This window comes from Pagrus pagrus, assembly GCF_965226575.1.
Source record: "Pagrus pagrus genome assembly, chromosome: 12".
Taxonomy (NCBI): Eukaryota; Metazoa; Chordata; class Actinopteri; order Spariformes; family Sparidae; genus Pagrus; species Pagrus pagrus.
This window is the reverse complement of record NC_140196.1, coordinates 13,657,284-13,671,413: the sequence shown is the minus strand read 5'-3', so window position 1 is coordinate 13,671,413 and position 14,130 is coordinate 13,657,284. Positions and strand designations below refer to the sequence as shown.

At 40.4% G+C, this 14,130-nt stretch overlaps 3 protein-coding genes across 3 annotated transcripts in view; 1 reads left to right on the top strand and 2 right to left on the bottom strand.

The window, feature by feature from the left end:
• ccdc24 (coiled-coil domain containing 24) overlaps nt 1-2,385 on the bottom strand; it is a 17,381-nt gene extending 14,996 nt beyond the window's left edge. Inside the window, exons 1-2 of the mRNA XM_084369624.1 lie at nt 2,363-2,385; nt 1,627-1,788 (exon numbers count right to left, since the gene is read on the bottom strand). Of these exons, the coding sequence (XP_084225750.1) occupies nt 1,627-1,776 (150 nt within the window). The 5' untranslated portion in view covers nt 1,777-1,788; nt 2,363-2,385. The remainder of the gene's footprint in view (nt 1-1,626; nt 1,789-2,362) is intronic.
• A 346-nt stretch (nt 2,386-2,731) lies between these two features.
• Nucleotides 2,732-7,830, top strand: LOC311266933 (von Willebrand factor C domain-containing protein 2-like). The gene is made up of 3 exons (XM_084369628.1): nt 2,732-3,455; nt 4,350-4,479; nt 4,648-7,830. The coding sequence occupies exons 1-3, from the start codon at nt 3,105-3,107 to the stop codon at nt 4,836-4,838; spliced, it is 672 nt and encodes a 223-aa protein (XP_084225754.1). The 5' UTR covers nt 2,732-3,104; the 3' UTR covers nt 4,839-7,830.
• A 477-nt stretch (nt 7,831-8,307) lies between these two features.
• b4galt2 (UDP-Gal:betaGlcNAc beta 1,4- galactosyltransferase, polypeptide 2) overlaps nt 8,308-14,130 on the bottom strand; it is a 173,527-nt gene continuing 167,704 nt past the window's right edge. Inside the window, exon 8 of the mRNA XM_084369625.1 lies at nt 8,308-13,160. Within this exon, the coding sequence (XP_084225751.1) occupies nt 13,010-13,160 (151 nt within the window). The 3' untranslated portion in view covers nt 8,308-13,009. The remainder of the gene's footprint in view (nt 13,161-14,130) is intronic.

Below are 14,130 nucleotides of genomic sequence, written 5' to 3'. Positions count from 1 at the left end.
AATGTGTGGTCAGCATCTACATGGCACTGCTTAAGCGCTGAGGCAGACTCTGTAGCATAACCAGATGCCTAGCCTGTTGGCTCAGTGCAGGGTGATAACATCTACAGATGGAGAGATTTCAGTCAAACAAACACATGACAGAATAAAAAGAGAAACTTAAAGGAGGAACAAGAGAAGAAAAGCAAAGAAATTAAACTATATGAGACAGAAAACAGCAAACAACTGAGGTTTTTATATCCTGTAGAAAGTGCTAACAAGAGGAATGCTTTGTGTCTGTGTGCAATCTACATGGACAGATTTGGTCTTAAGTGCACATGGCATGACCCCTCTTATGTCATTCAGCGTGAAAGGAATGTTCCCTCAGTACTGCAGATGAGGCAGCAGCGTTGTTGTACCCAAAAGTCGTATAAGAGCAGATAGAATATATTTCTGATTATCAGAATCAGTGATTTTTTAATGGGACTGCTGATAAAATAAATGAATTTAAAAATGCTGAACTTTGGCTCTGATTCAGCATACAATCTGCAAAGTAACTACAAAAAGTACAACATTTGCCTTCAAAATGTAGTGGAGCAAGTAACAGATATAGAAATACTTGAGTAAATGTACTTAGTTACATTTATTGACCACATGTCGAATTCATACTCCAAGCAAATAGGGGGCAGCATATCTCCAGAGTAACTGCTAACTGCTGCTATCTGTAGTTGCCGTTAGCTAGTTTGATCAGTTAGCAGTGCAGCTAGCGGTCCTCTTCGGACTGAGAGCTCGGCGCACCAGGGGAGGGCTGGTATTGTTTACTATCTGATTATTGCTTTGTGAGTTACATAGTGGTATTACAAGGCAGGCTGGGCCAGGGCTAGCTGGTTAGCATGCTAAGTTCAGTAGACATCTCTGCAAAACAATACCGAGATGTCTGTGACATGACATCTGAACTCTTATTCCTTCACATTCTGTTGATCATTTTAGTCATTTCTTTTATGTTTCAAGCTAACACTCATTCGTCAGCTAAAATATAACACCTTTAAAGACAAAAGATTTTTGTAGAAAAATGTTTATTTCTCAAAGTAAGGTTTTAAACATTTTAGTTTTGTCACCTGAGTGGTGGATAGTGGTGGATTTTTGTCATCGATCCTGCAAGTCTTTCTTGGGTGAGGTCTTTTTGTGAGCGTTCTCCAAGTGAGGGGTTTTGGGGCCAAGAGTTAAGCTGGCCTTAAGTAAATATTGATGTCTGTCTTGCTCACTTTTGGACTTCACTGCAGCTCAGTGCCAGTTAACCCACATTTCACTTTTAATAGGGAGTCTGGGAATTGTAATTAAAGAGTGTAAGCAGCCAAACTAACCTCCGTACACAACCTAACACCACAGATCATAAATTGTTTGGGCAGGAGTGCTTAGCTGAGCAAATTTTTGATTCAGCCTGAAGCCAAGCTCAAAAGGAAATTCTTGCAGATGGTGTGATGGTATTCTTATGGGATCCTACCAGAAGCAGACCCAGCATCTCAATTCTTTGAACGAATAACACAGTAAGTGTGAAACAAGTTTCTGAAGAGAAACTAAAAGGCCAAGTATGCAGCAATATTCTGACAGGAGGGATGAGATGTGTTGCAGTCATCACAACAGTCTTACCTCAGAGTGCAACCTTGTGTACATATGAACCAGGTGATAGCCCAGTGCTGTTTTGATCTTTTGCAGCTCTGACTTAGTAACATGGTCAGTGATCAGGCTCCACAAAGACTCACTGGGGCACCAGAGATGGTTTTCATCGGGAGACTGCATATGAATGGCAATCTAGAAGAGAAGGAAAGGAAAGAAACTGTAGAAACAAAACAACATACACCATACCTGAATGAGGTTGACCAGAATGACAGTCCAACAGTGGTGGACATTTAAGGAACTTGATTGCTCTTCGTGAAGTGTGTTCATGTTATGCTACTTTAATTGGTACTTATTAATAATTTAGAGGAAAGTACTTTTTACTGGGCTGCATCTGCTCGAGCTACCTGCAACTCTGTGTACATTGCTGATTATGATCTTAAATACAAAAAGGTTACAGATTTAACTGTGCAACAGTAAACAAAGCCATTTAAAACAAAGACTGGCCTAATGACTACCTTCATTATGACCATTTTTTCTATGAAAGGTCAGAATATATATCAGATATATAGGCCTTTATATACCATAACTGACCATACATAAAATATTAGCAGGTTGCTGTGATTCTCCATACTCTTGCTAACCCAATTAGCTTCGTCCACAGTACTGAAAATGATAGAAAGTAGTAGCAAATTTAGCAGCAAATGCTTCACGGCTAACGTTAGCTAGCTAGCTACCTGACAAACTGTGCAAAAAAAGTTGGTCTAACTTTGCATAAAAGCGAAGGAAGAGTTCACAGAGCACATCTCAAACAGTAAAACCATAAAACTGCTCGTGTGGCACACGACAAAAGTTTGTAAAATTGCGTTTACAGATGAATACAAGCTCACCTTTATTTGTTCCTTTACTCCAGCAAGGTTTTGGTATCCAAGGGCAACATTCCGGTTGCTATGCGGAAGTATCGCGAGATTACTCGAGGGTTTCTCTAGAAAAGTAAACATACAGCTTTTACCTCACTGATTGGCAGTTCATGTGCGTGTTTTAATAGAAGAAAGCCGCAAAAAGTTTCAAGAAAATTGACGCAAAGTAATAAATTATGCTAAATGCTTATTCTATGCTCTGTAGGCTTAAGTAACAACACACGAGACCTCCTGTGCCCTCATAAAAATCTGAACTAATATACTCCAAGAAGTTAAGCTGGGGGAGGACGGACAGACTTGTGCTGAGACTGGCGTGTGAACCCTCAGAGAGGCAGTGCATATAACTTTCCCTCTTCATGCCCCCAACCTCCACCCCCTTCCGGGCTCCGTGCAGAATGGTGCGCAGCCCCAGCAGACCACTGTGGAGGGAGGACGGAGGTAACGCCAAGGATCTCTGCGTCCAGTAACGATGTACTCAGCACTTTTGTAAAATTAGGCTGACCTGTTTATTAAATCCCAGCTGGACTACAGTGGGTGTTTCGGTTCACTGACTTCCCTTTTAACTATTTGAGGTGGATCAAATAAACCATCATGGTTTTCGGTGAGCGCCGGTCCTTGGAGCGCACAATACGCACGGCCGTTTTGGCACTGCTGCTTTGCGCACAGGCCGGTTTGGGCTTCTCAGTCGCCGGACAGCAGGATACCACCTGCGAGGCCAACGGCAGCATTTACTTCGTGGGGGAATGGTATTTTCTGGACTCTGATCACTGCACCCAGTGTGAGTGCACCTCCGAGGGCTCCGCATGTTCCCGCACTGAGTGCACCTCTCTCCCGGCTGCGTGCATCCATGTCAGCCACTACCCCACCGACTGCTGCCCCAGGTGCGAGAAGATCGGGTGTGAGTACCGTGGGGTGGTGTACGAGCTGGGGCAGAACTTCCAGGTAATTCTCAAAGCGATAACACATGCAACGATGGGCATGACCACGACTTCCACTCTTGTTATTAGGGCCTGAAAATGTTCTAAATGTTCCTGTCTTTTCTTATATAAAATCAGAATATAGGTTTAAATCCAACAAAACTTCTGCAGTAGCAGTTCAGCTCTTGGGACTACCTACCTACCTACCTACCTCACAGCTCATGTTCACACTAGGGGTAACCTGGGATTAGGGGGTCTTTTCATTTTAAGGGGTCACAAATCAAAAATATTAGGAATTGCTGGTAAAAAATATAGTCTAGTTGTGCTGTTATTTATGCTGGTTTATAATTTGAATTAAAATTAAGCTTATTTGACTTTACATTAAGGCTACAGAGCTGCCAGCCCATCTTATTTGAAGAAAGGGCCAACACATTGCCCCAAAGTTCAAAACTGTCTGTAAATATACAAAGTGTTTATCACACAGGTATCACAGAAGCAAAGGTGAGCTGCGGCATAATACTGTTTATGTGTAAACTCAGGACTCTTGGTCTGTTTCATGGAGGTTTCTGTGACTACTGTTCCCCATCAGTCAAATATGTACATTGTTAAGATGAGGCTCACAACCCACAACAATTTCTCCAAGCCTGTGTGTTATAACTGTATGAGAGAAGAAACCTTATTACCTGTAACTTTTTCAGCGTATTTCCTTCTAAAAGTCTGAACCGGTGCATTACACTATGGTATGTTGGTGTGTAACTTCAGTATACAGCAGGGAATTGGAGGTAAATGGCGCCCCCTTTTGAGATGGCATGAGGAGGGCTTTGTGAGAGGTGCAGGTTAGATATATGATCCGTGTTGAGTCTCACTCTGTTTGTGTATTTGTGTGTGTGTGTGTGTGTGTGTGTGTGATGTTTCCCAGCCATCAGAATGTGAGCAGTGCACTTGTGACAACGACGGCATTGCTCGCTGTCTAGTTGCAGATTGTGCCCCTCCACCGTGTGTCAACCCCGTCTACCAGCCCGGGAAATGCTGCCCTGAATGTCAGGACGGTGAGTGGAAAATAGCAAAAGAAAAGTAGAAAATAAAACTTATAAAACGGGAGACTTATCTTCTCAATTTTCTCTCGCATACTGTCCACTTGACTTTATGGGTTTTAGTTTGTAGTATCTGTTCTGCAGCTGCAGTCTCACTTACCTCTGTAATTCATCTCCCTCCAGGTCCTAACTGCTACGTCAATGCGTCACGCAGCCAGGTGATCCCTGCAGGAGAGCCCGTCTGGGTCGACTCCTGCACCAAGTGCCGGTGTCATGATGGCCAGGATGCCGGCTACTGGGAGGGGAACCGTCTCGCAACCTGCTCCCGCCTCAAGAACTGTACACCTGAACAACTGTCCACTCAGAAAAACTGATTCACTCTATCAGCAGAGAACCAGCTGTTAATATACAAAATATACAATCCCCCATGACGGATCACCTCCACACCTTCCAACCCTCCTCTGCAGCTGAACATGTCAGCGGTATTGTAAGTTTTTCGGGAACAGAAGTGAACAAGAACCAAAATATCATTCTAAAAAGTCTTCAGAAGAGATCAGCTGCCATTCCACAAGGACCAAGATTTCTGAATACAGATGAGACCCACTGGTCTGTCGCTTTGGTGGACAAGGCCGGCCCTTTATCAGGCCTTAGCTGCATGTTACAAACAAGGTCAAAATCCAAGGCTGATTCACAGACCGATCAAAGCTCCATGCCCTCTGAGTGTCAGTGGGTTTTTGCAATTTGATTAACTGCTTTTGAAAACCAAAGTACACTATCAACTGCATTATAATGTAACCTTGTGGTCCTCTGAATTTTTATTTTAGTTTATATTGTGCTTCCATGGTGCGTATTCCTAAATGATGTTGTCTTTAATCGAATTACCACAAACTAACTGAGGCACAGACACATTGTGGCCAGGTAGCATTACTGTTCTTCAGCATAGAAGTACTGGTTGGTACATATAAAATGGATAGAGGATTGGCAGAGATCATTAGGGGGCCAACAGCAAGTATTTTACTGTGGCCCACTAAGATTAATCTAGCCATATGTGAAGAAGAACAGATATGATTTTATCCCACCAGAAGAAGAGGAATAGATGAATCGTAGTCTTTGACGACAAATGAAAGCCGGATTATAACTCTCTCTATTAATAATATGGACTGCAGCAGTGACGTAAAAACTAGATGTTTGATTTCCAGGGCTTCAACACCCTGATCCCTTGTACTCCTACAGAAAATCTATACTTAAATAAATCTGACAGGAACTACAAAAAAACAGACCTGACCCTTGAAAGGTCACCGCACTCCAAACACTTAACCTTTAATATTTCATCTGCGTTTCCATGGTTTCGTCAAAAAGTTTGATTAGACCGTTATGTTTTTAGAAAGACAGATTGGTAAGCTTTTTATATGAGATAGTTCCCCAGGAGGTATTTTTTTTAAACACTTGGAAACCACTAGCAACATAACAACGCCAATGAGATTATTGGATGATGAGAAATTGTAATTGACCTGTCACGGTTTGATGCAGCACCCAAATGTTTGCACAGCTGTGATGCAATTTAGAGTAGGAAGTGGCTGAGCGAGGCAATTAACGATTTGTAACTGTTCTATATATTCTGCAGTTCAATTTCCATGTTAATTGAAATAGAATGTACGAGACTGCGGACCTAACGTATGAGTGTACAGTAGCTGTCGACACAGGCGATATTTGAAAACAGGTTTTCGTTTAATGGAACGTTATTTGTTCATGTAAACTGTAGAGCCGGAGCGATAATCTGTAATTTACCGCTTTATTAGTTTTCCACAAGAAAGACTGTGTAGAGTGTGTAGTGTATGATGAAATGTAGCATGAAGTATCATTTTATGAAGGTTTATATGCAGCACATCGTCCTATTGTTACGTCATTATCTACCATTTTAATCACAAGGGACCTTTGAATGACAACCAAAAATAATAATGTCTTGTAATATGTTCATGTGCAGTGTTGCAGCCTATAGTGGCATTTACTTTACTGCATATTTAAGACTCCCAAGCTGCTGCCGTTTGAAGTATATCACCACAACTGCCATTATCCTCCGTGAAATACTTCTTTATGCAAGTTTTAGTGTTATGGACATTTTTTAAATCTTATTTTATCAGGATACTTTAGGACTGAATACACACGTACTGTATTTTCAACATTTTCTAAGGAGACTAAATAAAATATGACAACTGTGTTTTCATAGCTATCATCTATCAGCTATCATGTCTGTGTTATTACAGAGAAACAAGGCTAAATGCATAGTTTGGCATTTGGAGGTCATCAGCCTTTTAGCTTAGCTTAGCATAAAGACTGGAATCAAAGGGAAACAGCTAGCCTGCCTCTGTCCAAACACACCAAAATCTGCAAACAAGCACCTCTATAGCTCAGTAATAAACACTGTGCATCTCATTTTCTTAAAGGTGTAATTTGTTTAATGAGGACAGAAAAGATACGGCGTGTATAGCCAGAAAAAACATTTAGCATCTGGAGTGTGAATTGGGGGTGAATTGAGGAAAGGCAAACCAAGACTGCTCTGGTGAGTTTTTTTTTAGTTTATGTCGAGTTGGAATGAAGTTGCAGCGGCAGCTAAGCTCGTCTTAGTTCAGTCACAGGGAGAAACTTGAATTCAGAAGGTGTACAGTTGTATTTTTCTGTAAGGAAAATAAAAGTCTGATTATTTCATTTCTTGGCATTTTGTGAGGTCATTTTGTTCTGGCATATGCCTGCCAGCTGAAACTGCAGGGGCTGTCGGACTTTAGCCTCTTGCTGGCACAAAGTTGAATTGCAGACAGGATGGGCACCGGGGTTAACTGGTTGGCATCAGCTAATTAGCTGACTTAAGTAGACAGTACACAGATGTCTTTAACATTACACCAATTCTGGCCTTATGTTAGAAAACGCTCCTTTAATCTGTACAAAAACAAGTACAAGCTTTATGTGCTGCATATTTCTTCTCCCTTTTTTTCTATTCTTTATAATCGGATTAAACAAACAAGATACAACATGTCATTAAGAGAGCTTCAGAGGTTGGTGGGAGGAAGGATTTGCTATATCAGAGCCAGACTTGCTGTTTCCCCATTTCCAGTCTTTATGCTAAGCTACATTAGTTGTATAGCCTTATATTTATCGTCCAAACATGAGAGAGGTGTCAATCTTCTCTGCAAATTCCCTTCAAATTGTCTGTTTTACTATTCCTTAAAGTGGAGTTACATTGTACTGCCTAAAATAAAAGGGAACAGATATGAACAACAGCCCCAAATCATGTCTTGTCTCATGCTGGATGTACACACCAGCTCTATGAAAACACCTTTTCATGTCCATTAAAATTCTCTCTTCGCTTTGCTCCCGAGTTGCGACTTTTTACTTTATTTGAGCAGTTTTGCTGTCTGGCTCCTCTCTGAGAGGATGCCATCCTGATTTCCCTGCAGAGCTTTTCTGCTGACAGTTGGGGGGTAGCGCTCCCTGCAAAACAATAAAAAAAAGTGGGGTGTGAGACAAAGAGATACCTTTACTTTGTTGCATTAAAGAGTTGTTTATACTATTGGGAGGGTGGCAGGAAGGACAGCAAAGAGAAAATGAATGAATGTAATCACATAGGGTGGTAAAGCATTTTAGTCCTCCAACTCACTGGGACCGCGCAGAGATAACACTTACGTAGTTGCTAAAACTGCAGATATTACACGAGAAAGCTGTGGGATTACTTCAGTCTGCAGGTGAAAACTCATTTATTACGAAAGTTTCTGTTCATCCCCCAGAGTGAGTGAGACAAACAACAATCGCAGTGACACACAAACACATAAAGAACCGACAACGCCGCAGTTTAATCTTTAACCATCAGATTTATTGATTGTATAGAAAAAGTAGGTTTGATATGACATAATGCATTCTATATAAGATATAACATTTTCAACATTCAATGTACAAAAAAACCATAGCTAGAGATACAGTAAATGTTTAAAAATTGCCCAACAGGCCTGAAAGTCCTGTCCGCTCTCTGCAGCAGACGAGCCAAAAATGTATTTGAAAAAAACGTTTCAAATACTTCGACCACCTGAGGTTTGCTTGACAACTGGAACGGCATCAAAAGTCCACTAAGAAACATCAAGCGCTCCTCGCGGCTTATTCTCAAGTAAAGGAAACGTTTCAAATACCATTTTTGCTGAAGTTTCTGTTGCTGATCTTTACATCTATATTCCAAGTGACCGTTTATACACAGCGGGGCCATGTCTCGCTCTACAGCACGACTCAGCTCGTTCTTTCTTCATGTAACCGACCTCGTAGAAGGTTGCCTGTAATGTGTCACAGTAGCCTTGATGAAGCTAGAAGTTTTTAAAGGGGCACTCCACAGGTTTAATGCATGTATTCCTATTTAAAACCTTTATTTGAACAATATCCTCAATGTTACTTTGGCTCTAATAGGGTTGGGCAATTATTCAATATTATATCCATATATTCTGGATGGTATTATACTGTGATATACTATATGTGTTGTATTTTCCTTGTTTTAAAGGCTGCATTACAGTAAAGTGATGTAAAACGTCATAAAGTCTTTATATCTACGTTACTCATGATTATTTAAAAAAAAAATCTCATTGTGTTCATATTTTCATCCCGACAATACGGTGCAATATCAAAATAGAGGTAAAAAATAAATATTGCAATAATTAATTTAGTATCCCAGTCCTACAGCAGCATTTATCAGGAACTTTTCAGGCGATTCATGAATCACACAACCCAACTGACATGCTGTTTCAGTTTTCATGATTCCTTTTTCTTTTTCTATCTCTTAAAAGTGTGTGCGTGGAAGTAAAAACATCAAACCGTGGAGTGCCCCTTTAACACTGTAAGAATGGTAACAATCAAACCAACAGCAGTCATTTTATCTGTCGTGAACTGATTAGAAGGATTTAAAATCAACAGGTGGATTAGAGGCAAAAGATGAAGAAATCAATTTGGGGGGGAAAAAAAGCATGACTGCATTACAAACTGAAATCAACCATTGAAAATGTTATCACCTCATACCCCCCCTGAACACAATGACTGTAAAGCAGGATATGGGGCAGATCTGTGACAAATCTGTCATATTGCACTGGGTAAGCTGTAAACAGTACAGAGAAGGGACTGTATTGACCTCTCCACATGTAGTCTGCTTACTGAGGACACTGAAACTCGCCAGGAGAGTTCCATCAAAACACGGGGAAGAGATGGGGTGAAAAGGAAAAGGTGGCGGAGAGAGTGAAAATAGAGGGGAGATGGAGGGATTAAAAAATGAGGCTGTGTGCTTAGAGGGAGGGAATAAATAGAAAAGTAAAGATACAGTAAGTGGCACAGATTCAGAGACACAAAGAGAGGCCCTGTCGATATCTATTGAAAGAAGAAGCGCTCTTGTGAGACACAGCTGTGCCTGAAGTGGGCCCACCACAAAGCACAACAGAGTGCCATTGACACACACAGCCTGGACTGGCAGAGTAAGAAAGAAAAAGGCAATGAAAGAGAAGATAAAGACGGATGACACTGTGAATGTGTGTGTGCGGCAGGGAGAGTGTGTCGAAGAGAGGAGGAATTATACCTTCCAACAGGCTTGAGGCGAAGATAACAGAGAGCCAAACAGATGGGAACATTTTGCCTCAAGGCTGACCAAAGAGAAGGCCAACAATGCACAATTTTTCACCAAAATAAAAGCCTTAAAATGTTCGGAATGATACAAATCAGCTACAGCATTTGCACACAAGTTGTGTGTCTGTGTAGAAAATCAAAGTTTTCGTTTGTGAAGGTTTAAACATGATCTTGGCTGAAGCGGAAACACATTTCTGTATCGCTCGTCTTAAAACTCCCATCGCCCCCCAAAAAAACATTTAAATGAAACAAACCTTCCCTGCCAGTTAATGTCTGAAGGCATCAATTTGGTGTTTAGGCGTCAACATTAACAGCATCAACAGCAGAGACCAGGAAAAATAAAACAAAGGAAGAAAAGCGATGTAGGAAGGCATGATCAAAGAGTTTGTTGGTCCCGTTTTCGCACAGGGAAAGTTATGAAACTCATGTGAGACAAAAAAAAGTTTTCAAATGAAAAAAACAATAAAAAAAAGGTCTGTTCATTGATTCATTTATGTAATATGAAAGAGTGATAAAATATACCCCAATGCAGAACTGACAGCTGATGATGATAAGATCTGAAGCGGCAACAGAGACGCCACTCAAACCGCTCAGTTAATAACTTCTCATTACTGCCGTAAAATTCACAATTTCCACCAACAGGAGACGATCACTGTATAATTTCCTCTTTCCAGATATGATGGTCTTTTTCTCAAAGATTCAGAGGAAAAGACAGCACAGAGAGAAAATGGCATCGTAATAGTATCAACAGAGTTTTAATGACTTGTGATACTTAAAAAAAAAAAAAAATCTGACTTCCAAGTTACATTGTAGGCTATAAAATGACCTCCAGAAGTTATTACGTCTCTGTTTGTAAAGCCAGTGTAAAACAACAAGACCTTTGGATCCACGATGCTTTTTTCCTGTAAAACATGAGTCATGACTTTATCCTGACAGCTCATTTCTGATGTTTAACCCCAACTTGTTCCATGTATGTTCAGAAAATATAGCAGCAGCCGATTTTCTTATGAAAAAATACAGTAACACTTTACATGTTGGCAATTGTCATGGTAAGTAGGTGGTAGGTACTAAGTAACATATTTGAAATGTCCAACATGATTTAATGATAATAAATGGTTGGTAGTTTCTTTAATAGGAAGCAGGAAAGTGTTTTCTGCTGAACTTCTGCTGATCATATTTCTGTCAAAATTCCTCTTAGCATGTCACTAAATTGAAATGAGTTGTTGCAGATTCATTTCCAACTGCAGATTAACTTCCCACTAGTTTCTAACTTTCTCCCAGCAGCTACTAAATTGAAATGAGCATTTAAAGCTTAATTTGAAGGTTAATTTTGCAGAACTTCTGATTACATTTTTAACCATTTTCACAGATTTCTGCCATATCGTTAGATCAGTCAAACTTTTTAACAATTCTTTTTCTATAGTTAGCCACCATAAATTGCTAATAACCGACAAACACAACTTTATAATCAAGAATCAAGTTACTGAATTTTAATTTTGAGGTAATAAATACGTCGCTCGGTAATTACCACTTACTTATTTTTGGACCTGTCACCATAAATTCATGTTTCTACTTAATCAAACATGTACCTCAAGGAATATTAATGTAACTCAATCCATTTGCATCTTGTCGAGACAAAAATGTACCTTTAAAGCCCAGATTACCCCATAAACTTCTATCTTTCTTCAGATGGGGTGAAAAAGAAACATTTCCAGGAGCCTAATCTCCACACTGTGCCACATGGGGTAACAATCATGACTGAGCTGTCAGTATATATTTGCCTTGTTGACTTCAGTTCCTTAACTTTTGATTTCAAATGCATTCCCAAGGTAGATCCACCACACTGCATTCAGCACAGGAGAAACCTTCCTTCAATATTTTTGCTTCAGTTGCAAAACTTTTCCGTCGCTCCGATGAGTCTGTTTCTGTTTCCAAAGTTTAAGTTTAGATATAAAAAAAGAGAACAGAAAGAGAGTTCTCAGGAGTCCGTTGCTGCTGATGAACAGGTTTTATCAGCGTGTCCCAGCACTGTTTTGAGTCTTCTGCGGTAGATGCAGGCACAATACACATTCATTAATTGATACCGGAGGAGTTGATTGAGTAATTAGATCCAAACAGGAGACTCCCTGACAAAAAACGTCAATATTAAATCGTCTATTAGCATCATTTGCCAAGAAGAGAGAGAGATTTCTGTGATATGCAATCCATCAGATTCAGTTACATCCCTCACTGCAAGTCACCATATTTAATTCATGTTACAGTTTCCCTCTAATGGAAATCCCCACTCTCTTGACCATCACTGCGAATGCTTGGAACTGGACATTTTTGAGGTTTGTTGTCCATCAGGACATGTCATTCCCAAACCAACAGGTATCTATCCATGAATAAAGCCCATTTTTTTCATTTTGTCAATATGACCTTAGTCAAATAATCCCAAAAATTCTACTTGATGCTGTCCAGAAATTCAGTTTCAGATGAAATTTCCTCCAACAGGTCCTGTCGATATCCTCTGTCGATATGCCAAGGGATGCCTTCCAGTCTGCAAACGATTGTTAACCGATGGACTCTCAAGTTTCAGCTGCTGATATTCGAGCTTTTGGTCCACACTCTTTAATTCTGAAGTCACTGATTGGTAACGGTAGGAGGTGTGAAGCCATTGGCTGCTTGAAAAAGTTGCAGGAGGAAAGAGCCTGAGTCCTGGTTACAGAAATGGCTGTAATCTTTAAAAAAACACAGAGAGAGACTGGGGTAAAGAGGGAGAAAGAGACCGTGATGTGCTTGTGGCTTTTTCCTCTCTCCTTCACTCCCACACCTGTCCAGATGTTTAGGGTATGTGTTCTCTTCATTTCCTTCCAATAAGATCTCCTCTTCTCGTCTTTTTCCCTCATCTTCCTCTCGTCTCTCTCTAGCCCTTGAAAGGCCGGGGCGGTGGTTTGCCGATCTCCACGGAGATATTTGTGTACAGAGGGTACCTCTTGACCTGAACCACTCTGTAGGTCAGAGAGCTGATGCCGTCCTTCTTCATCGTGTTCTTCGTGTTCTGTATTTTATTAAATCTGAAGGGTGATGGAAAAAAGAAAGGAAGAGAGAGGTGGGGGAGAGGGAAATGGAGAGACAAAGAAGAAAACCGATTAAAAACAATACTACCAGAACTTTAAAGAACAATTCAGTGCGTGTTCGTGCGGGTGCACAAATGTGTTTTATTGCTTGGGCACAGCGATGTCTTGGTTATTTTAAATGCAAATTATGTTTCAGGAAGTACAGGAAATGCAGGACTGACTGTGGACGTGTATTCTGGTGGACTGTTTTACTTTAGAGAGGATCACTCCTCGTAAGACACAAGAATTGAAAATGGAGAAAAAAACCTTCCACTCTCAGGTCCAAAGCAAGTATTAAGTGACAAAGCTAAGGCTTCTGTCTCTCGGCCAACATTTGGGCAAATATTTGACAAAAGGGGATCCCAGCATCTATAATGACGTCAAGTAGAGCCCTTTAAACAAAACTATATCTACGGGACATCATTGTAGCATGCTGCATAGTCGTGTCATTGTGACTTGGAATCGAGTCGCATTGAGTGACTTTGATGACCTGCAACTTGACTTCATAGAAAATAAATGACTTGAGACTCAACTTGGACTTGGTACTTAAAGGCTTGTGACTTGACTTTGTGACTTGAATGACTTGTCTGAAGAAAATACAAAGATTAAAGGGAAAATATAAAACAACATTTCTTTTTTTCTGCTTTCCTCTTTTGTTGATCATCTAGCAGATAAGAGAAAAAAAACACTTTATAATAACCATCAATAATTTACAGCAATAGTGCCAATATCAAAATCCTACTTTAAACCCACAGGATGTAAAGAGCATACAGTTCATACAGTCATATTCTGTGTAATCTATGTGTTCAATAACCTGAAAGCAGAGAAGAAACTGTCCTGTTGGACTGTTTGAATGACTGTAGATCTCGGCCAACAGGTGGTGCTATTGCATTGTGTAATCTCCTTCCCCATTGGCTGTGAGTCAACA

Coding starts and splice junctions, on each gene's coding strand:
- LOC311266933 (XM_084369628.1), top strand. CDS start 3,105: ATGGTTTTCGGTGAGCGCCGGTCCTTGGAGCGCACAATACGCACGGCC. Junction 3,456..4,349: donor AGCTGGGGCAGAACTTCCAG/GTAATTCTCAAA, acceptor GATGTTTCCCAG/CCATCAGAATGTGAGCAGTG. Junction 4,480..4,647: donor CTGCCCTGAATGTCAGGACG/GTGAGTGGAAAA, acceptor ATCTCCCTCCAG/GTCCTAACTGCTACGTCAAT.